This window comes from Megascapheus bottae, chromosome 5 (assembly GCF_031878675.1).
Source record: "Megascapheus bottae isolate mThoBot1 chromosome 5, mThoBot2.hap1, whole genome shotgun sequence".
Taxonomy (NCBI): Eukaryota; Metazoa; Chordata; class Mammalia; order Rodentia; family Geomyidae; genus Megascapheus; species Megascapheus bottae.
In genome coordinates, this window is record NC_143513.1 from 30,677,627 (window position 1) to 30,701,343 (window position 23,717).

The 23,717-nt window shown below is 42.9% G+C and overlaps 1 protein-coding gene across 2 annotated transcripts in view; it reads right to left on the minus strand.

Moving 5' to 3' along the window:
* Window positions 1-4,600: 4,600 nt before the first annotated feature.
* The window catches only part of Vopp1 (VOPP1 WW domain binding protein), a 77,237-nt gene continuing 58,120 nt past the window's right edge, over window positions 4,601-23,717 (minus strand). For both annotated transcript variants that reach the window (XM_090332856.1, XM_090332857.1), the window contains 2 exons: window positions 17,984-18,120; window positions 4,601-7,472 (listed from right to left, as the gene is read on the minus strand). In XM_090332856.1, coding sequence (XP_090188982.1) covers window positions 7,282-7,472; window positions 17,984-18,120 — 328 coding nt within the window. In that variant the 3' untranslated portion in view covers window positions 4,601-7,281. The remainder of the gene's footprint in view (window positions 7,473-17,983; window positions 18,121-23,717) is intronic.

The window sequence follows — 23,717 nt, forward strand, 5'->3', positions numbered from 1 at the left end:
GGCCAGGGATGGAAGAAAAAGAAGTTTGGAGAGACTAGGATCCCACACTCCCTTTCATGATCATGTTCCTGGTGACTTGACCACGACCTCCTGCTAGATCCCACAGTAATTAATTGATTAGTCTATTGTGTGATAGTCCTGGGGCTTGAACTCCACCTCAGTGTTGTCAAGGCTACCATTCTACCATTGGAGCCACAACTCCACTTCTAGCTTTTTTTTTGTTTTAAAGCTAAATGGAGGCAAGTTTCATGAGCTTCCCTGCCTAGGCTGTCTTTGAACTGTAATCCTCCAATCTCAGCTCCTGGATAGCAAGGATTACAGGCACAATCCTCCACAGGCCAGTGATATCCCACTTCCTAAAGCCATCATCAATTCCCAATATCACCAAATCAGAGACTGAGCTTTTAATACATGAGCTTTGGGAACATATTCTAGGTCCAAACTAAAGCAGCAGGTCACTGAGGGACACTGAAACCCTGGATTCTGAATTCAGTAACTGATGTATTGGAAAATGCTGAAACAACTTTTTAAATTTTTTTGCCAGTCCTGAGCTTGAGCTCAGGGCCTGGGCACTGTCCTTGGACTTTCTCAAGGCTAGAGCTCTACTACTTGAGCCTCAGCACCATTTCTGGCTTTTTTCTATGTAAGTGGTACCGACGAATCGAACCCAGGTCTTCGTGCATGCTAGGCAAGCGCTCTACCACTAGGCCATACTCCTGGTCCCTGAAACAACTTTTTAAAAGTGTTTATTACAGGGTGGGGTTGGGGGAGGGAAATGGGGACCAAGACATGAGAAAAGGTATCAATGTATGTAAATTAATGCACCTCCTATCTGGCAAATATAATGTAACCCTTCTATTAATTACAATAAAATATATGAAAAAAGTGTTTATTATAAAGGTGATGTATAGCGTGCAAAGCAACTTCTTCAAATTAGGCCATGATGCCAGCATCTCACCTCCCAACACACATAAAGGAGCCTTACCACAAAGATCGAGCTCATTGAGGAAGCAGGCTTCTACACACTCTTTGTCTAGCCAGCTGCTGTGCATACTTGGCTCCTGGAGTATGTCTGAGGTGCAGCTCTTCCCTCCTTCACCATGGTCTCGGGCGCACAGGCTTGGCTTCCTTCTTGCCAATCAGTCTAAGCTAACTTCCTCTACTTCAGACATCACTGAACATTTTTTGTTGTTGTTCTAGCATTTTTTTTTCTGCTTCTGCTTTGGAATTCCAGTGACATTTGGGAAGGTCAGGTCAAAGTGAACACTCACATCAGGATCTTGACACACAGCGTGACAGCTTCTTGCTCTCTGACAATACAGACATATAAGTCAGGACCAGCAAGTACAGATGCAGAAGTTTATCTGACAAAAAGAAAGTTAAGGCCACTCAGAAGAATGAGGAGTGGGACTCAGAAATGGTGGTCCACCTTGTGGTCTTGGGCTGTTGCTGTATATTGCTTCTACCACCATTTCTCTCCTCCCTTTAGGCTACTGGTCAGATAATAATCGTTGATTTTTTGAGGGGTGAGAGCGTTGGGGGGGTAGACTAGAGGCCTGGTCCTGGGCTTGAACTCTGGGTCTGGGTCCTATCCCTGAGCTCCTTTTGCTCAAGTCTAAGTGCTCTACCACTTGTGCCACAGGGCCACTTCTGGCTTTTTCTGTGATTAATTGGAGAAAAGAGTCTCACAGACTTTCCTGCCTGACCTGGCTTTGAGCTGTGATCCTCAGATCTCAGCCTCCTGAGTAGTAAGTAGATAGAGTTACAGGAGTGAACTATTGACACTTGGCTTATGAGTAGTGTATTTGAAATAGACAAATTCTGTTTCCTGGGCAGTGGCCACAGGATGGTGGGCTGGCATGGGTACATTTGAAGCAGGCAAGATCCTCTCCTAGTTAGTGGCCTGTAAACAGTGGGTTGTCCGAGACATCATGGCATCTCTCTTTTCCTCCTCTCTTTAGGCAATCTGTCAGATTCTGTTTGGCTTATCTAAAACAGGCAAGACCCTCTCCTGGACAGTTACCACAGGATGGTAGGCTGGCTTGTCTATCTGGGGCTCTTTTTCTTTCTTTTTTTCCCTCAACCCTTGACTGATCCCTGCGTGAACTTTTCTGGAAGAAGTTGACTAAATGAAGTATCTTTCCCACTGGAGAGGGCTGTGATGCTTAAAAAACAGCTTGGCTTGTTCTGGCTTATTTCCTTACTTCCTGTCTACATTAGAAGGATCTTGAATGAGATTAATATTAATCACACATGTCCTATAACTATTCTATCAACTCAGATTGAAAGCAGTACCTCCCATACACAAAACAAATTAAAATGTGTAAAGTCATGCAGAGTAATTAAAACATGGTTAAATACAAGATTCCAAAAAGGGACATTACAGAGCCATTGGGGCGGACAACTCACCTCCAAACAACCCAGGGGTGCCACACCTGCTGCAGGGTAAGGAGATGAGCACATCTGCTGAAGTGCCAAGGATTTCTTGAAGACAGATTGAGCCCAGATGTCTTTCCAGCTGAGGTGCAATGTTAGATATTTCACAGGTAGCTTGACAGACCTGCGCTCTGCTTCCACTGGTGTCTCAGAAGGCTCAAGGAAAGAAAGGTGTCAAAACTAAACTACAGTGTTGAATGGGCCCAGTACAAGCCACCCAGCAAGGCACCACAGGGGAGGACAGGTAGCCACACCTTCAGGTGTGCATGCGTGGGAGGGCACAGGAGAAGCTGAAAAGGGAGCATTCCAACTTAGAGACAGGCCTGAACTCTAAGGACTGAGTGTTGTAGGTCTGAAAATAAGGTCTTTTCCTGCTAGTATGGGTGCCTGGCAATTCAAGCAGAGCTACAATTCAATCAATAATGTTTCCCACAGGCCAAGGTGGAGCATTCTGTTGTTTCTTGTCTTTGTTTCACTTATTTATTTTTGCTGGTTCCGGGGCTTGGAATCAAGGCCTAGGTGCCATCCCTGAGCTTTTTCTGATCAAGGCTAGCACTATATTACTTGGGCCACCATTCTAGTTCTGGCTTTTTGCGGGTTAACTGGAGATAAGAGTTATCACTGATTTTCCTTCCTGGGCTGGCTTTAACTGCAACCCTCAGCTCTCAGCTTCCTAAGTAGCTAGAATTCCATGCATGAGCCACAGGCACCCAACCAAAACAGACTTTCAAAATAGTAAAAATAGTTCCAGTTTATGTAATGGTAATAGATTTAGGGGTGTTCACTGTGAAGAACTTTTCCTTAGCTTTCCCATGTTTTAACTATTTCATGACAGTATGTCTGCAAGTGGGGAAATAATAGTTTTGTAGCGGAACGTTCGAGATGCCTCTTGGTGCCACTGTCGGTTAGCTCCTAAGCCAAGTCTATTTGGCATGGGGCTAATATTTTTAGGAGCTGACAATCTGACTTTCATAAGATTATTTATTTTAGAGATGGACTTACTGTATTGCCAAGGCTAGTCTTGAGCTCCTGAACTCAACTGATCCTCCTACCTCAGCTTCCTGAACAGCTGGGTGCATACACTTATATCTCCCAGCCTCTCTCATGTATAGTTTTGAGGGCATTTTACATCTGTACATTATTTGGGGACTGTGCAAATGCCCTAAGTTAGTTGTATCACTTTCAGTCTTTCTTTCAAGACAGAAATAGATCAGCATAATATCTAGATGGTACAAATAAACCTTGATAATTGCCATGTGTTGCCAAGTATCCAGCAGAGTTACCATTTGGTAAGTGTGTACCAAATAAGCACCTTAGTTAAAGACCCAGCCATAAGAACACAGGGAAAACCAGAGTGGTTACCAGCTTTCTCTTCTTCCTGTCTTTTAGGGAAGCCATTCTCAAATATGGGATTACCCCAGCCTTCCCAGAAAGATTAGATGGTCTACTAATTTCAGAATATCTGGATGATAGTGCACTAATGTGTTTCTAAGAATGTTCAATGTCAATATTTTCTATCAGTCTCCAGAGACAGTTAGCAATGAAAGGATCACAGAGTCCGTACAGGGGACAGGGACCAGAGTTACAGGACAAGTGTTTCTAAGAAGAAAACATATACTTCTGCTTCTTTGCAAACACTACCACAACTAATCACTCATCTAAAATTCAGCTTAATTTTAGCAGCCATCTTTGAGAAACACAAGTATGGTTTTTTTTTTCCTTTGCTGTTTTTATATTGCCAAGGCCAGTTCTGATGGGCTCAAATAATCCCCCTGCTTCTGTTTCCAGAGCAGCTAAGACTATTATGTGTGCCAATGAACTTGTTTCTGAAGTGGGATTTTAACGCGAAGACTGACTTGCTGAAGAACATAGCCATATCCCGGTTAAGCAATGTCAAGTGTCAGCTGTGAGTTTAAAGCTTCTCTCTTCTCTTCCCTTAGACATCTTTTTTCCCTCTAAGCTTGCTTTGGAAAACACATTGGTGAACCTTAAGTACTATACATTCCTGAAGGGTAACATCTCATTTCCACCTCCACCATGACAGGTGTGTCCTCTCTCCACTCCAGCCCACCTCCCAGATGAATTTAGGGTTCACTTGAGTATTCTTTCCCGCTAGGAATTTCATTTCTACTCCCTTTCCCCTTCTCCAGCAAAACAATCAAGACACATGACCAAATTTCTTTTTATTTTGCATACATAGGAAACAGTACCCTATCAAAAGAGAGCAAAAGAGACATGAGCCAACTGTTGCCAATGAAATGCATGCACAGATCTACTTCAAATTTGCTCCTAATCGACGGCTCTATAGAAGTTCACACAGGAGCTGGAACTGTCCAAAGAGGTGGGTGGGACCCACTGGAGGCCTGAAGGAGATAAGAACATTTGGGAAATGTCCCCAGAATTTTTGCCAGTGGTGCCTATGTTTTCAGTGGCAAGATTCGAACCCAGATGAGTGGAACACATAATTTATTTTACACCGACATGGGACTATAAAATTGCTGAGTCTCTTTACATTATTTGTTTTATATATATTAAAAACAAACTTAGGCAAATTTTAGTCATAGACACTGGGCCCCTTGATTTGGCTGTACCCTGATCCAATTCCCTGGGGCAGCCCTGAATGTGCTTCTTTATGTTAGAAAAGTAGAAGTTGCAGTTTAAAATGTAAAACAAATGACCTAGATGGAAGAGGAACTATTTGGACTCATGGAGTTGTCTTGGTTGTAAACAGCAGGACATTGTGCTTTGTCATCTCATTGAAAACATGGACTGGGCAGGGGGAGCTACTGCAGGTAGGGGCCAGGGACCAGAGGTCATAGAATGGTTGTTAGTTACACAGGTGGCAGCATTTGGGTTCACTAACTGTTTCCAAGGGTTTTGTTTCTTTCTGCATTTCCTGTGGAATTGCCCAGGAAGTTTCCACAATCTCTATCTTTAAAGTAAGTCTATGCAGCTACCCTGGCTCCATCTCTCCCTCTCACCCCTATCTCATATAAATACCCCTCTCTCAGCAGAATATGCACACCATGCCTCTTGGTGTCATGGCAGGAGGAAGAAAAAACATTCCATGTCTACTTTAATGAGCCTGGATACTCAAGGCCAATGAGTGTCCATTCAAAGAACAAGACCCCCACCGCAGCACTGGTGGTCCACACCTGTTTCCTAGCTACTCAGGAGACTGAGATCTAAGGATTGCAGTAGAAAACCTGCAGCAAAGTCCATGAGAGTCTTCTCTCCAATCAACTTCCAAAAAGCCAAAATGAAGGGCTGGGGATGCGGCTTAGTGCCTGCCTAGCATGCATGAAGCCCTGGGTTAGATTCCTCAGTATCACATAAACAGAAAAGGCCAGAAGTGGCACTGTGGCTTAAGTGGTAGAGTGCTAGTCTTGAACACAGAGAGGCTCAGGGACAGAGCCCAAGCCCTGAGTTCAAGCCCCAGGACTGGCAAAAAAAAGTGAAGGTGGCTCAACTGGGGGAGAGCTCTCATCTTGAGAGAAAAAATAAAACCCTCTCTACTCATAGTTCTGCTCCTGACAATACTACATGCAATCTAGCCATCCTGGCTATGCTGCTTTGCTCCTAGTACACACAACATGATCAGGTCTCGGTCTGGATTTAAATACACATCAATGCAACTAACTACACAGAGCAACAGAACTCCCTGCTAACTGTCAACAACTCTCTTGATTACTTGTAACTCTATGGGGTGAGCTATGATTCTTACTCCAAAGATTTGCATCTCCAACTACATCTTGATTCTAGTTTAGATCAAATGGTCAGTTTCCTTCTTTCTCTCCGCATGCTCCTCCTCTTCAAAGCCCAGCAGACTCTTGTTGGGACTATAAACATCACTATCAGCTCTGGTTCAGCAAGGCTGTGGTGCCTTCCTGGGCCACCTTGGCCTCATTCTCTCTTCCTAAAGGATTGATAGAAATACCCAGGCAGACATATTCTTCTGCCCTGAAAGTGTCTATCAAACCCATCGGCAGAGCAGCCTCAGAGAAAATGGTGGAAACCTCTAGGCAGTGAAATCCATGGAGAACCTCCGATCTCGAAGGACACATGTCCATAAATGCACTAAAAAGGGAGGGCATTTTTTTTTTTTTGTCTTTCTTCTCCAAGTCAGAAAAAGAGCTCATCAGATAGTGTCTGTTTAGGGCCAGGAGTGACTTTCCACACGCTTCTTCTGATAACATGTCCACCCTGGTTCTGCTTGTGTCTTCATCTGGCAGCAGAGGTGGTACACACTAAGCTTTTCTGGGTCTGTGCAAAGGGAAGCCTGCCTCTGGGATGGGAGTAGAGACTGAAGAATATGGTGGGATTCGTTCTATCTTCAGGATGTGAGTGGCACAGAAAAGAGGCTTGCTCTCCTCTGTACATCTCTAAAAGAAAGCTTCTGGAAGAAGAACGGGCTGGGGCACCTGACAGGCAGCCTGTGGGTTCCTCCTCTCTGCCCAGCTGTTTCTTCACAGGCTGGGCTGCCTGTGGGATTCAGCTCTATTAGCCACCCTCCATCCATTCTCCTTCATGTGCAGGTGCTGCTTTCTTCTCCTCTTAGCCTTTCTCATGAGGATATAGGTCGTGTCACCCTACGAATGCCAGCACTTGGGGACTGTCACCACACATTCCATCAGACTACATCAGAAACAAAAGCAACAGAGGAGACGCCCTGTGAGTTCTAATAGTGTCCTCCATGGAAAACTTGAAAGGGAGCTGTGCTTGCTTTGAAGATATCAAAGAGGAGTTTGCCATCGGGCCATTCCTGGAAGCCAACAGTCCATGGGGATGAGAGGAGGGCCTTCCCAAAGCCCATCCGGTCTTTCTACCTTCCCCCACCAGGGGTCGCTACTTGTCCTTCACCACCTGTTCGTATGGGGGTGGGGGAGTGTTGCAGTAGGAAGGAGGAGGTGGGTAGGTCATGGCTCCCTGGGGTGAATTGGGTTGGACTTGGAAAGACATCGCCATGGTATTTCCCAGTGGATTTGCTCCCAATCCCCCAGGGTCGGTATAATATGGTGGCCCGGGCTGCTGGACTCCTGAAAGACAAAACAACCATACATGAGCTCAAAAGAAAAAAAAAATAAATCACTCGGCAGTCTTTGGCATTTCAAAATTGGATTTTTTCTTTTTGTCAGTTGTGGGGCTTGAACTCAAGGCTTGGGTGCTGTCTCTGAGTTTGTTTTTTTTTCTGTTGTTTGTTTGTTTTTACTTGGGGATAGTGCTCTACCATTTTCAGCCACAACACCACTTCCAGTCTTCTGGTGGTATACAGGAGGCATCAGTCTCACCAAGTTTCCTGCTGGATCTGGCTTCCTATTGTGACCCTCAGATCTCAGCCTCCAGAGTTGCTGGGATTATAGACGTGAGCCACAGTGGCCGGGCTGTCAAAGTTGGACCTTTCATTGCATGATTCACTCCATTAATTTGCATCAAGGACCCAACACACCAAAGACGGTGAGTTCAAGGAATGAGCAAAAACAATGCATAGAAGAGTTTTCCAAAGACTTTCTAATATAAACTCTCAGGCCCAGCCTGCTGAGTTAGTATTTTGTGAGATGAGGAAGTCCCTGCCACTCAGGGTAAACCCAAGGTCACAAGTAGGTGAGAAGCTAGCAAGACCTATGGCGGAGAGCTAGAGCTGCTGTTTTGCTGTATTGTATGCACCCTTAGTTGGGAATTTCTGTTTCTCCTGAATGCCACCAGAGAAGCTCTTTTTCAAGTCTGAGCATGCTGCACATGGAGAGTTTCAGAAAAGCTGACAGGAGGTAAGAGAAAAGCTATCCTGTCCCCAACTGCCTGTAACTCTCAGTTGTGATTTCGTAGCTTACCGTTAGATCTGATCACTTCAATCATGTCCTCCCCTTGACTGGCAAGTATATAGACACCACACCCAATCCACATTGGTTGAGATGGAGGCTCATAACCTTCCCCAACCCAACGGAATGGGTGGCCTTGAACCACCTATGATCTCTTGATCTTCATTTTCCAAGTAACTAGGATTACAAGGTTGGGCCACTGATAACGGTCTAGTTTTCTTTTTGTTTTTTCTTCCCTATGAGAGTTCACTTAAGTAAAGATGTAATTCCTAGGAAGATGGCCATTTATTTGGATAAGGTATTCTAAACCTCTCAGGTAGCGAGAAGTCAAATCTTAAAAATCTACAAATGTACTCAAAAGGAAGTAGACAGCAACAAAAACTAGGCCTGCATTCCTGGTGCCAGCAGCAGAAGTCAACCACAGATGCCACGCATTCAAACACCACAGCATCTTGCCCCTGTGTGACCCCACAGATGGGCAGCTGCTTCTTTTGTCAGGGCATCTTATCCACTGCCTCAGTATGTGTTTATTATCCACGGCCATGAGTTTCTCAATGTTCTACAACTCATGTGTTATAGAATTAAAAAGTGAAAGATAGAAAACAAAGGAGGTTGTTGTAGTGCCCTAGAAAGAAGATCATGAAGGTCTTTGAGTGTTAGAGAAGGGGAGAGGAGCTAACAGAAAAGCACAGCCCATGTTTAACTGAAGCCACCTTACTCTGGAATGTATGAGGATGGAGACAAGATCTAGATAGAAAACGATACTCTTCTTTCTAGTCTCAAAGAAGGTGTACACACCAAGGACATGTCAGATGGAAAGTTCGATATTGGAGAGCAAATGGCCAAGAAAAAGGACAGTGTGTTGTGCAAACATGGAAAATGGATACAAATACATGAGTGTGGGCAAGATCACTAAGAAGGTATTCAGAGAGGGAGAAAGTCAGTACCTAGGGGAAAGTTGTAGGTAAAGGTCAACACTCAAGACAGAAAAACATAAAATATTTTCTTGCCTGGGGCTTGAACTTGGAGCCTTGGCATTGTCCTTGAGCTCTCTCAAGGCTGGCATTCTACCACTTAAGCCACAGCACCACTTTTGGCTTTTTCTGTGCATGTGGTACTGAGTAATTGAACCCATGGCTTTGTGCATGTGAGACAAGCACTCTACCACTAGGCCACACTCCTGGCCCACAAAACATTTAAGATGACCAGGTAGTAGAAAATCTGACCCTATAATCCTAGCTACTCAGAAGACTGAGATCTGGAAGATCACAGTTTGAAGCCAACCTTGGCAGAAATACACTATATTCAATCAATAGGTAAAAAGCAAAGCTAGAGGCATGAAATCCAATGGTACAGCGCCAGCCATGAGCAAATAAGTCAAGAAAGCACAAGACTTCCAAGTTCAATTCTAATACTGGCAAAACAATAGCAACAGTGAATCATTTCAGGTCTTAGAGAAGAATATGAAGGTAACTAATGAAGCTGGAGAAAGTGTCATGACTGCAAAGGTAAGGGAGAATGTTGTGTGTGATTATGGGCCTGTGTGTGCATGTACACTGGTACTGGGGCTTGAACTCAAGGCCTACACTCTGTCCCTTAGGGCTGAGACTCTACTTGAGCCACAACTCCACATGCAGATTTTTGGTGGTTAATTGAAGATAATAGTTTCATGAACTTCCCTGCCTGGGTTGGCCTCAAACCATGATCCTAGATCTCAGCTACTTGAGTACTGTGGGGGTACAGGGGGGGTTAGTCACCAGTGTCCAGATACAAAAAGGATTTTTTAAATCATATTTTTATTATCTTTAAGCAATTGTAAGTCACCCCTTTCATCATTTTCTCTCATCCTTCCCAACACAATCCCTCCCTTTAATTTCATTAGTTTCATAGGATATTCACTGAATAATATGACTGAATTCTTCACCCCAAAAGAACTTAGCTGGACACTGTGGCTTACACCTATAATCCTAACTACTCAGGAGGTAGAGATCTGAGGATCATGGTTCAAAGCTAGCCTGGAAACTAAAGACCTTGAGACTCCAATTAATCACTAGAAAAGTGAAAGTGGGGCTGTGACTCCAGGTGCAGGTTAGTAGCCTTGAGCTGAAGAGCTCAGGGACAACAGGCCTACAGTTCCAGGCCCATGACCCACAAAAGAAGAAGGAGGAGGAGGAGGAGGAGGAGGAGACCTTAAATTCATTGTTATTATAAAGGTGATGTACAGAGGGGTTACAGTTACATAAGTCAGGTAAAGAATACATATCTTTTGAGACAATCTCTCTCCCCACCCCCTGTATTTCCCTCCCATCCCCACCCACTAGTATTGTAATTCATTTTCAACTTAGTGTCTAGTGAGTACCAGTGCTGTGTTTGTTCACCCTTTGTCCGTCCCATTCTGTACCCCTCTTCCCCTCCCAAAGACAGATAAACAAACAAAATAAAAACAGCACCATGGGAAAAAAACCTCTTGTTTCTATTTCTGTTCATTTCAACGAATATTATTTGATATGACCAGATGTACATAGGTATTGCACCTTTGTATTCTGAAAGAATTTTTTTTGCTAGTCCTGGGCCTTGAACTAAGATCCTGAGCGCTGTCCTTGGGCTTTCTCAAGGCTAGAGCTCTACCACTTGAGTTACAGCACCACTTCTGGTTTTTTTCTATGTATGCGGTACCTAGGAATTGAACCTGGGTCTTTGTGCAGGCTAGATAAGCACTCTACCACTAGATCAAACTCCCAGCGCTGAAAGATTTATTTTTTTTAAATGTAAGTTTAGCCAGGTGCGGTGGCTCATGCCTGTAATCCTAGTTACTCAGGAGGCTGAGATCTGAGGCTCAAGGTTCAAAATCAGCCTGGGCATAAAAATCCGTGAAACTCTTATCTCCAGTTAACCACCGTAAAACCAGAATTGGCACTGTGGCTGAAGGAGTAGGGAGGTAGACTTGAGCTGAAGAGCTCAGGGACAACGCCCAGGCCCAGAGTTCAAGTCCCACAGTGACTGACAAACACAAAACAAAACAAAAAAGTGACTAGCCCTCTATATGGTCAAAGAAAGCCCCCCCCCCAAAGGAAGAACTACATATTTTTAGCAGCTGTAGAGTACATTTTCTTTATTTGATAACGTTAGTGGAGTGGCAGAACAGACACCCAATACAGTAGGTGAAAAGCTAAGCTGGGGTATTAATCAAGGCATTGTAAGAGTGGGAATGCTTCAGCATCTTTACAGTGGTAGTGACTGATACAAAGGAAAGAGAGGATGGGGGAGAATGATAAGAGGGATGATATTAAGACACATTATACTCATAAACAGGCATGTTGAATGGCAAACCCTTTTAACCTCTTTGTACTAAAAGATAATACAAATATAACCTAAAAATAAGAGAGGAGCTAGGCGCCAGTGGTTCACACCTATAGTTCTAGCTACTCAGGAGGCTGAAATCTGAGGGTCAAGGCTCAAAGCCAGCCCAGGCAGGAAAGTCCTTATCTACAATTAACCACCAGAAAACTAGATGGCTTAAAGAGGTAGAGTGCTAGCCATGGCCAACAAAAGAAGAAGAGAGGATCTTCAGGAAGGATACAATACATAATAATCAGTGGGTATAGCACTGGGTTCTGCATTTGGGTCCCATAGCTTAGCTCAAAGCCAAGGAGATAGTCTTTTCAAATAGGCAGAGATCCTTTGTAGGCAATAGCCTTGAGAAGCTCTAGTATGGGTCAAAATAGCTCATAGCATGCAGAAGGAAGAATAGGATACTTAGGGTAGATTGTTTCTTCCTTCAGTGGAGCCAGGCAATACATTTTTTCTTTGTTAGCAGTGTTATGGTAAGGGGTAAATAGATTTGTGAGGAGAGATTCCAGTCATCAAAGAAGATGGAAAGAATGCAAAGTGGATCAAAGATGGTCAATAATAAATGATAACGATAATAAAAAGATTAGAAATAACAGACAAGTCATATGAGATTCAATGTGGATAGGACACTACTGCCAGAAGTGACAGCCCAAAGTCAAGGGAACACTGGCGCCTTCTCTACAAGAGGTGTAACCTGGGAGAAGAGAACCTGCTCTTCAGTTGTGAAGGTGTGTGGTCAATGGTTGGATACAGGAAATAAATGCAGCCTCTGTGAAGAAGTCGGAATAACTGGGAAACTATTAAGATCACAAGAAGTGAATGGAAAAGCAGCCCATGTTACTATTTCCTCATGGATTAGACTTAGACTGCGTTTGTTTAATTTTTTTTAAATTATCTTTAAGTATACAAAGGGCTTTTAGTTCAGCATGTCAGTTTTGTTTGTACAATGTATCTTGATCAATGTCAACCCTTTCATCATTCTCCTCCATCCCCTCAATTTACCTCTTTCCATTTTCACATATGTACCCACTCTTTCTTTCTCCATATTTGGGACTGTGTCTGCAATTCACTGAAGCATGGCCACCCAAACTCAGATTATGCAGTCAATAAATTATGTATTAAGACATGAACTGTGAAGAAAAAAAAAATACAAAAACAAGAGGCGGGGAGTTTGGCCTAGTGGTAGAGTGCTTGCCTAGCATGCATGAAGACCGGGGTTCGACTCCTTGGTACCACATACAAAGCTGGAAGTGGTGCTGTGGCTCAAGTGGTAGAGCACTAGCCTTGAGAAAAAAAAGTCCAAGGACAATGCTCAGGCCCTGAGTTCAAGCCCCACGACTGGCAAAACAAAACAAAACAAAAAACTTGGCAACAGCAGGCAGAGAAACACCTTTTGAGCTCTGCTTTGTGTAGTTAATGACAGCTATGAAGCATCTGGAACAGACATTGGTGCCTTGTGGTTCTCCCACCAGAGGAGGCCAAACAATATCAGTTCAGTTGGCTCTTATAGAAGACAGGCACAGGGCAGACCTAAACCAGATTTCCACTTGTTTAGCTAAAAGGAGAACACCTGACAAGATACTGGCCAAGCTGAGCAAAGACAGACATTGTTTTTACTGAGGCAGAGAGACTCAAGTAGAAAGAGAAAGTGGGAAGCCTTCATCCCAAGCATGAAACCCACATTGACAAGGCCAGGAGGGAAGCAAGAAGACCAGATAGGTGCCCCAAACAACAGAGACCTTCCCTCCTAATTGTACATAATTGCATGCCAAGAAACTCTGGAATCAAAGGCACCTTAAAATCCTTTAAATAACAAAACTTGAAAGGTTCCCAATGTGATCCATTCTAAAGGATACAATTGCAAAGAGGAACTGACACCAGAAAAAGAGATTGAAACCAGGAAACATAAGACCTCAGGGAAGTGAGAACAATGAAGAAAAAAATAAGAGCACCTCCTATGGATCATGCTATTCAAGTCCTCTTCGGTAATACCAAGAGAGTCCCATTACATAGTCTCATTTTATTTTAGTTATTTATTCATTTTTTGCCAGTCCTGGGGTTTGAACTCAGGGACTGGGCACTGTCCCTGAACTTTTTGTTCAAGGCTAGCACTCTACCACTTGAGCCACAGCACCATTTCTGGCTTTTTCTGTGTATATGGTACTGAGGAATTGAACCCTGGCCTTCATGCATGGTAGGCAAGCACTCTACCACTAAGCCACATTCCCAGCCCCATGTTCTCATTTAGATTTAAAAATTGAATTTTTCTTCTCCTAGCCATTGTTAGATCTGGAGGCACTGAGGCAGACATCCTCCAGCCAGTGAAAACTACAAAGGACACACGAGTTAGGACAGCGTAGACGTCCAGACAGAAACACAGTCTCTGAGGATGCTGCTAGACCATCATCACAGTGATCTTTTTATTACAACGGCTAACTTTATTTTTTAAGCTTGCTGAAATGAGATGTCGGTTACTATCAGCTAAAAGCATGTGAACTGTGGAGAGATAAGGCTAGGCAGCAAGAGACATAATATAAGGCAGTGACAACTTTGGGCTTGTCTAGTTGACACTGCACTGACAGCCCCACTTCTCGGCCAACTAGTTATCGTAAGATGGCTAGTAACAGATTAGCACTGGTGATTCTCAAGCCAAAGAGACTTCAAGCATTCCTACTTAATTTCTTTGACAAAATCCATGGTTTTAACATAATGTTGTCCTAAATTGGTCACCGGGAGTGAACACAATAGAAGGCCATGGACGAGAGTCCTCTAAAAGCACAGACCTAACACAGCTCCACCCCAGGGCGCCCTCATTTCACCGATCCTTGCAGGGGGAGAAGCAATAAAAACAATTTTTTCAAATGAGAAATGTCAGAGGCACAGGGATAGGAAGAAGGTGAAGTGACTTAATGCCTAACTGCAGTTTTGTCATGTTCAAAAAAATAATTACAGCTTCTACATCTTCAGATTCAGTCGACTGAAGACTGCAATTATGTGAGAAATGCTGCATCTGCAGCAAACATGTACATATCTTTTCCTTGTTATCACTCCCTAGCAACATGGGATAACAACTCTTTGAAGTATTTGTATTATGTTAGGGATTTTAAGTTATCTAGGATGAGTTGCAATACACAAGAAGGTATGTGCAGGTTATATGCAGATATCACACCATTTTAGATTAGAAGGGATTTGGATATTCTTCGGTCCAAAGGGCCATTGTCTTACCGAGACTATGGGATAATGGTATACTTATTCTACCAGCTCAAAAAGTCAGACTGGCTAGCCACCAGTGGCTCATACCTGTAATCCTAGCTGCTCAGGAGGCTGAGATCTGAGGATCACAGTTCAAAGGAAGTCCAGGTAGGAAAGTCTGTGAGACTCTTATCTCCAGTTAACCACCCAAAAGAAACCAGAAGTGGAACTGTGATCCAAGTGGTAGAGCCGTAATCTTGAGCACAAAAACTCAGGGACGGTACCCAGGCCCTGAATTTAAGGCATAGGATCAGCACAATGTAAAAAGAAAGAAAGAAAAAGAGAGATTGTGGGTAGGGGGAGAAAGGAAAGAGGGTGGGAGGGAAGGAGGGAAGGAAGGAAAGAAAAAGAAAAAGAGGTCAGACTATCCACATGTCTTTACTACTGAAGCTGAAGCATCCATGCTTATGCTTCAGCTAGGAATTGGTGAGTAATTAAACTGTCAAAACCCCTCCTACTCTCTCAGTTTGGCAGCCATCATCACTACAGACTGACAGATTTATTATAGGATTGAGACATCAAAACAGCAAATCATGAACACACTTACCATGAAAGTATGGCCAACAGAAATACTAAAACTACATCTTACCAATAGGAATATTCTGCCCACTTGAGCTACTTAATTTTTTAAATAAAGAAATCAGTATCAGATACATCCAAGGAAAACATGTTTTTAAGTGTAACATCATGGCCTCCGTTACTGTCTAGACTTCCAGTTGTTAGAAGCACAGCTATTCTCCTAAGGATATATATAACCAACTCTCTCTTCACTGAATGCTCCTTAAGAATGTCTCATCAGACAATTTTATAGCCTTGATTTGACAAACTTTTGCCCTTACATAGTATACCAGAAAGAAGACAGGCTATGATTTAATTGCCTTTACTGTGAAGGCCACCTCTAGGCTGTTGTGGACATGCATCCTCGGCACTCCCCACCAAATAGTGTGGCCTGAATTCAGGGCCTGGGCCCGGTCCCTGAGCTTTTTGGCTCAAGGCTATCACTCTACCATTTTAAGCCACATACGAGTCTCATGAACTTTCCTGCCCAGGCTAACTTTGAACTGAGATACTCAGATTACTCAGCCTTCTGAGTAGCTAAGATTAAAGGCATGAGCCACCAGAGCCAGGCTCAGAAATGCAAGTTCTTAATCTGTGAGATCCTAAAGAAACTAAGACAAATATAATTCTTACCAAATAGTCATCACTGTTTGTGAGCACTCAGAAAACCAGTAATTTGCTGAATGCTGGTGTCTCACATCTGTAGCTATTCTGGAGGCTGAGATCTGAATATCATGGTTCAAAGCCAGCCTGGGAGGTCAAGTTTGTGAGACTCTTGTTACCATTAATTAATCTGTCAAAGAAAAAGCCTGATGTGGAGCTATGGTTCAGGTAGTTTTGTCTTGAGCAAAACAGAAGGTCAGTGGGGGCGGGAGTGTGGCCTAATGGATGCATGCTTGCCTAGCATACATGAATTCAATTCCTTAGTACCAAGTATACACAGAAAAAGCCAGAAGTGGTACTGTAGCGCAAGTGGTAGAGTGTTAGCCTTAAGAAAGATCAATGACCATGCCAGGCCCTGAGTTCAAGCCCCCAGACCCCCATAAAAAAGAGAAATAAAATTATTAAGATGGAAGAGGTAACACTGTCCAATTGAAATGCACTCTTTACCTGTTTTATGTAACGCTAACCCCTCTCTACATCACCTTTATAATAAATTTTTTAAAAAAATTTAAAGAAATAAAAAAGAAAGTTATCCAGCCAGGAGTTTGGCCTAGTGGTAGAGTGCTTGCCTAGCATGCACAACGACCTAGGTTCGATTCCTCAGTACCACATACATAGAAAAAAAAACAGCCAGAAATGGTGCTGTGGCTCAAGGGGTAGAACTCTAGCCTTGAGAATGCCCAAGGTCAGTGCCCAGGACCTGAGTTCAAGGCCCAAGACTGACCAAAAAAAAAGTTATTTGACAATGAGTACTCTTTTCAAAAAATGAATAGGCGCTAGGAGTTTGGCCTAGTGGTAGAGTGCTTGCCTAGCATGCACGAAGACCCAGGTTCCATTCCTCAGCACCACATACATAGAAAAAGCTGGAAGTGGTGCTATGGCTCAAGTGGTAGAATGCTAGCCTTGAGGAAAGCCCAAGGACAGTGTTCATGCACTGAGTTCAAACCCCAGACTGGAAAAATTTGAATAAATAAAAAGGTAAAAAAGGAGAACAAAGAACAAAACAAATGATCATCAATCATATAATATCTAAGCAAATTACCATTAACAAACATATTTAATCCAAAGGTATTAAGAATGGCAGGAGCATTACTGGGCCTTCACAGAAATTTTTACACAATATAATTTTTATGAAAAAGGCAGAGAAAAAAATATATGCATATATGAACTGCATAACACTGATTTAAGATATACCAATCACAATTTCACAATTTACCTAGGCTCCTGTGATCATGCCTGTAATCTTGGCTTCTCAGGAGGCTAAGATCTGAGAATTAAGGTTCAAAGTCAGCTTGAACAGAAAAGTCCCCAAGATTCTTTTTTTTTTGCCAGTCCTAGGCATGAGTTCAGGCCTGAGCACTGTCCTTGGACTTTCTCAAGACTAGAGCTCTACCACTTGAGCCTCAGCACTATTTCCGGTTTTTTTCTATGTATATGGCACTGAGGAATTGAACACAGGTCTTCGTGCATGCTAGGCAGGCACTCTACCACTAGGCCAAACTCCTGGTCCCTCCCCCCCAAAAGACTCTTTATCTCTGAATTAACCAGAAAAATGTCAAAAGTAGAGGTGTGACTAAAGTGTTAGCCTAAGTGAATCAAAAAAGAAAAAAAAAAGGCAAAGAAGAAGAATGAACAAGAACAAAAAGAAAAGCCTGGAGTCCAAGCTCCAGACCAAAAAAAAAAAAAATTCCCACCAAGCCACCCAAAGCAGAATATGAGGGTATGAGACAATGATCACATACACGTTTGTGACCAACACACATGAATTATAGTCATTGGAACTTAAACGAATAAAATGGCCAAACATTTCTTTCTTCCAGGATACTCTGTAGTCATACCCACAACAGGTGTTTACATGTGATACATGCACTGCAGGGAAGCGAGACCGAGACGAAGGGCTGTCTGACCTGGAGTGAGGTTTGGGGGTTGCCGGGTGTAAGACACGTTGAATGCAGGCTCTTCGATCAGCGGTGGCGGGTACATGCGCCTGCGGATGAAGAAGCCAGCTCCACAGCAGAAGAGCACACCCATCATTAGGAGAAACCTAAGGAGAGCACAGACATAAGGCTGGCACACAGAGTAGAGATGAGGGCCCATGGGCTCAGCCCTGAGACTCAAATCACTCCTCAGGGAATCTTGGAACACCACCGCCTATTGGGGACACCGTATAGTACAACCCAGGAGCACATGTACCTTGATCTTGATCCTCTGACATTACCACTAGTGGATGATGCCATGCAGACACTGACACTGAGATCTGCGAGTTCTTCAGCTCAAATATCTACAAAGAGCTACCTGCCTTCAAAGAGTTCCTGCAATTAATACCTGGAGCATGGCTCTGACCTCAACTCAATATTTTAGTCTTCCACAGAAAATGCTGCCTAAACTCTGTTTTAATCAGCAAATCCAGCTAGTCCATTCCCATTCTCCATGTCAAGGACATGAGTCTGTACATTTACACTTCCTAGCACTGGTCCTCATTATTATATAAACATCTATAAAGGAATAGAAATGCTCTCCCTACAGAACATCTTAATTACAGATAAATGGAAGAATAAAGAAAATACAATTTTTTTTAAAAAAACTCTAAAAACTATAGATTTATCTAAGGACTCTCATTGACTACTGATAGGTCAGTCTAGTGGAAGTGTCTTTGTAACAGGTCCTTAAAACTGTTTTGCTGCCAGGCCTGGTGGCCTAGTGGTAGAGTACTTACCTAGCATGCACAAAGACCCGGGTTCAATCCCTGGGTGCCACATACATAGAAAAGCCGGAAGTGGTGCTGTGGCTCAAGTGATAGAGCGCTAGCCTTGAGGAAAGCTCAAGGACAGTGCTTGGGCTCTGAGTTCAGACCCCAGGACTGGCAAAAACAAAAACAAAAACAAGAAACTGTTTTTGCTGCCAAGATTCACAAAAAGCAGGGGCAAATCTTAGTGTCTCTGTCTCCATTTTGTATTTGCCTTTCCTCTAAGCCATTTTCTCAATAGTCATTTTGTAATCACCTTCCTTTCCAGAAAAGACAGCACAAATCAATGACTCTGTGACAATGGACTGAAATTATCCCTAAAGAACAGCAGAGTTCTGCAAGATGGATCAACTCCCAAATGAAGATGATTACCTATAATGATGAGGCTCCATCTTGGAGCAGGAGGAATTATCTCATAGGAACCAGAATGCTCCCGGGAAGTGATGACAATGATGGTAACTTCTCAGGAACCCCTAACAACTAGATATAGCCCGTATTCTTCGAGAACTAAAACTCATAATTGAGGCTTTATGCATACCTTTGCTCCCATCCCTTATTTTCCCCTTAGTTTAAAGTTAATGTTTATACCTATACCATGAAGATGGCAAAAGAAGAATTAAAGGACCATCTTCCTATATCATGATGGCATGTAATAATCCCCTCTTTCTGCTCTATTTCTTTCCTAATAAGTCTTCTTGTCCTTTTCCCTATGTCTCATATCTTGCCTGAATTACGCTCTTTCTGGATACAAAGAGCAAGGTAGACGGCTATTCTGACTTTCTCATAACAACTTACATCATTAGCATCAAGAAAACACTTACAGAAAAATTGAATGAATGAGTTCATTTCCCATTTACATTATACCTTTTATTTTTTGAAAATGGCATAGTTACATTGTGAAGGGTCAATAATAATAAGTAAAACTAACAGACAAAATTGAGAAACCATTGTCTATCCCTAATCTGTGTGGAACCCATAGAACCATCCAGAACTTCCCACATCTGGAAAAGTATACCACTGCCTCGTGCTGGATGACTACACAGCAGACTTGGTCATGGCCAACAGCACCAGCCTACACATTAAAAACGAAATTTAAAAATGACTGGATGATTAAGCTTTAGAAATATTACCAGAATACAATAAGCAAGGCCATTAGTTAATGGTACCTGTTTACTGAATAACTCTGGAACACTGAGTAAGGAGAAAAAAAAAAAGCTGAAGATAGGAATGACTCAGAAAAGGGCTGCACCAGCAGTCTTTGTGTTCTGTCTTCTAATACATGATTCCCTCCACAAGTAATTGTTAACTTAACTTACTGTTAGGTACTTAACACCCCTAAAACCATGCTGCCTATTTTAGAGGGATAAACAGATGGAGTCCACCCACCCACTGAACTTTATTTCTAATAGAGAAAGAAGACAATAAACAACAAATAGACATACTTATTTATAACTTTGATTTAAGTGCTAAGAAAGAAAAATGAGGGATGCAATATTAAGCTTGTATGAGAGAGAGAGTAAGAAAGAGAGAGAGAGAGAGAGAGGAAGAGGGAGAGGGAGAGAGAAAGGGAGAGGGAGAGGGAGAGGGAGAGAGGGAGGGAGGGAGGGAGAGAGAGAGAGAGAGAGAGAGAGAGAGAGAGAGAGAGAGAGAGAGAGAGAGAGAGAGAGCGAGAGAGAGCGCGCGCGAAAGAGAGCAAGAGGGCCTGCACGTAAGGTTGCAGGCATCTCTTTAATTACTCTTCAGTGCAACATGGAGTCTTCAGTGTCTGTTACAGTACAATGGATTCTGAGGGAAGAAAAGGAAGACATAAGTTGTAAAGGGAAGGAAGAAATATCATTCTTGAGACTGAACAGCAGAAGGACAGTTTCAAAGCAGGAAAAGCTCTGTGAGAGGAATGAAGAAAAAGGCTCTTGACTAGAAGGGGCAAAGAGTGGTGTTCTGACAGCTAGAAAAATCTGAACTGAAAGGACTTGACAAAATCAAGTAATTCTCAGTGATATGAATTTTGGAATCAAAAAGGTAACAGGTATGTCTTTAAACCTATTTTCTCAGCCAGCTCACACCTGTAGTCCTTGCTCCTCAGGAGGCTGAGATCTGAGAGCAGTGGTTTGAAGCCAGCCTGGGCAGGAAAAGTTCATGTGACTCATATCTCCAATTAACTACAAAAAGCTGTTGTATCCAACAGAGTTCAAGCTCTAGGATCACCTCCCCAAAACAAACCATTTTCTTTAGGGTGGAGCATGAGAATTTTACCTTCAATACAAAGCTACTTACTCTAAGTATCTGTGCAAGTTTCCTTCTCAAGAGACCCAGCTTCCTGGACTGATGAAAAATGACAAGATGCTGGTTACACAACCAAATACTTTTGTTTTGCTTTGTTTTGTTTTTTTTCTGAGATGAAATTGCACCTTCTAATCAGATTGTTAGAGAACAAATAAAGCAAGGATAACAATACCTGGCAGGAAACCAAATCCTGGCTCAGGTTATCAACTCACCGTCTGACTCAGTCCTTACTGAAAGACCGGTCTAAGAATTTATTTTAAAAGATGCACTGAAAACAGAAAATAATTCTTAAAAATAAGAAGAACGGAGAAGCAGCATGTGTCATTCATATTTTTTTTCTTTTTCTTTTGTCAGTCACAGGACTTTAACTCAGGGCCTGGGCACTGTCCCTAAGGTCTTTTGCTCAAGGCTAGCACTCTGCCACTTTGAGCACAGTGCCACTTCCAGTTTTCTGATGGTTAATGTCAACTGGAAATAAGAGTCTTAGAGCCAGCCTAGGCTGGCTTGAAACTGCAATCTTCAGATCTCAGCCTGCTGAGTAACTAGAATTGCAGGCGTGAGCCACTGATACCTAGCTGAAGAATTAAGAGAAGTTGTGTTTCTTTTGATCATCAAAAGTGATCAGGAGCCTGGCACTGGTGGATTACGCCTGAAATCCTAGCTACCCAGGAGGCTGAGACCTGGGGATCAAGGTTCAAAGCCAGCTTAGGCAGGAAAATCCCCAAGACTCAACACCAATTAATCACCAAAAAAGCTGGAAGTGAAGCTGTGGCTCAAGTGGTAGAGCACTAGCCTTGAGGAAAAAAAAAATTCAAGGAAAACACCCAGGCCCCGGAACCAGCACCACAAAGAAAAAAAAAAGTAATTGAATCTAATTTGTGAATTTGTGTGTGTGTGTGTGTGTGTGTGTGTGTGTGTTTCAATTGTTACTCTAAGCCCTTAGTATAGCAGTTCTCAACTCTGCACATCCTGTGGAAGAGTGCAGTTACAATGGAAACCTGGCAAAGACAGATTCCAGACTGCTTGAGTAGAGCAGACTCACCCACACAAAACTACCCCAGCCAGTCTTCTTTCACTCAAGTGCTTTCCAGTGCTAAGGAAGAAAGTGACAAGCCTATCTTTTAAAACCTTCAAAATTTCATTCAGATCTCTGAGCTAACGATCACTCAAGATTTTAAGCTGGCAGCACTTGTAAAAATACTTTTATCCAAAATTTCTGCCCTTGATAAGGACAAGGAAGTCCTCAGGTCAAATGAGGAGCCTAGAATAGCTGTCTCCATCCCCGTGTTCTTCTCCTCTCACCTTTTGCTGGGAGCACACTCTGAAAGACATACTAAAAAGATTCTTGCTTTACGTAGCTTTCTGGCATCAAAGGTTCTCCCCAGAATGAAGACTTAAAACTTATTTACTTGTAATTATTAGCCTAGACATGTCTCCTTCTAAAACTCAACTCTCTATGGGACCCTCAGCAGAATAGCTGGCCTGGATTAGTCAAGGGAGGTTTACTGAGAAAAGGAATACATGAGATGGATTCAAAACATCCTTTGTATTTCAGCTGGGGTATGCCAAATTCACACCTTAAGGGTTTACTTAGCTGTCCACCAATTGAAAGGTGTGTTAATGAATCTCAACTTTAGACAAGGAGGTTTTTGATTTTGCTTATTTTTGTTATTGTTGTTGTTTGTTTTTTTTTTTTTTTTTTTTTTTTTTTGCCAGTCCTGGGGCTTGAGCTCAGGATCTGAGCACTGTCCTTTGGCTTTTTCCTCAAGGCTAACACTCTACCACTTGAGCCACAGCACCACTCCCGGCTTTTCTATATATATGGTACTGAGGAAATGAACCTGGGTCTTCATGCATGCTAGGCAAGCACTCTACCACTAGGCCAAAATCTTAGCCTGACAGGTGAGGTTGGAAACCAGCTTCAGCAGAAATCTAGCAAGACTCACATCTCTACAAATAGGTCAGGCAGTGATGGCACACACTTATAATCTTACCTATGTGGGAGGCACAGGTAAGAGGATGCCAGTCTGAGGCTGATCCAAGGCAAAACTCAAGACCCTTTAAATAAAAATAACTATTTACTAAAGCAAAAAGTGGGCTAGAGGTATGGCTCAAGAAGTGAAACACCCGAGCTTGGCAAGAGCAAAGCCTTGATTTCAAACATAAGTAATCTTCAGTGCCAAAGGAGGAAGAAGTGTGGGGGGGGGGGAAGAAGACAACAACGACGACTAGCACTGTAAATTGATCCAAGATTTCTGGAAGCTGGTCCTCTGACCTTGCCAGCAAGAGCCTGACTACTTCACTGACTGGACTCAAGAGAGAGTCTCTGTGTGGGATCTTGCCCAGTCAGCATTCACCTCACTATGGTAATGGGAGACAAACGAATAGGAAAGCACAAGCAGGCCAGTCAGGGACTAATGACTGTATGCAACTTGCAGATAACAGAATAATAACAATCCCAGCCTGACAAGGAAATGGGGAAAGGGAGCAAAGAATGAGGAAGAACAAATGAATGAGGAAATAATGATGGGGCACTAAATCTTTGGGGTCATGACCTTATAGGAAACAGAAAGATGACCCATCAGACCAATCAGAAAGTCATCTCAGAAACT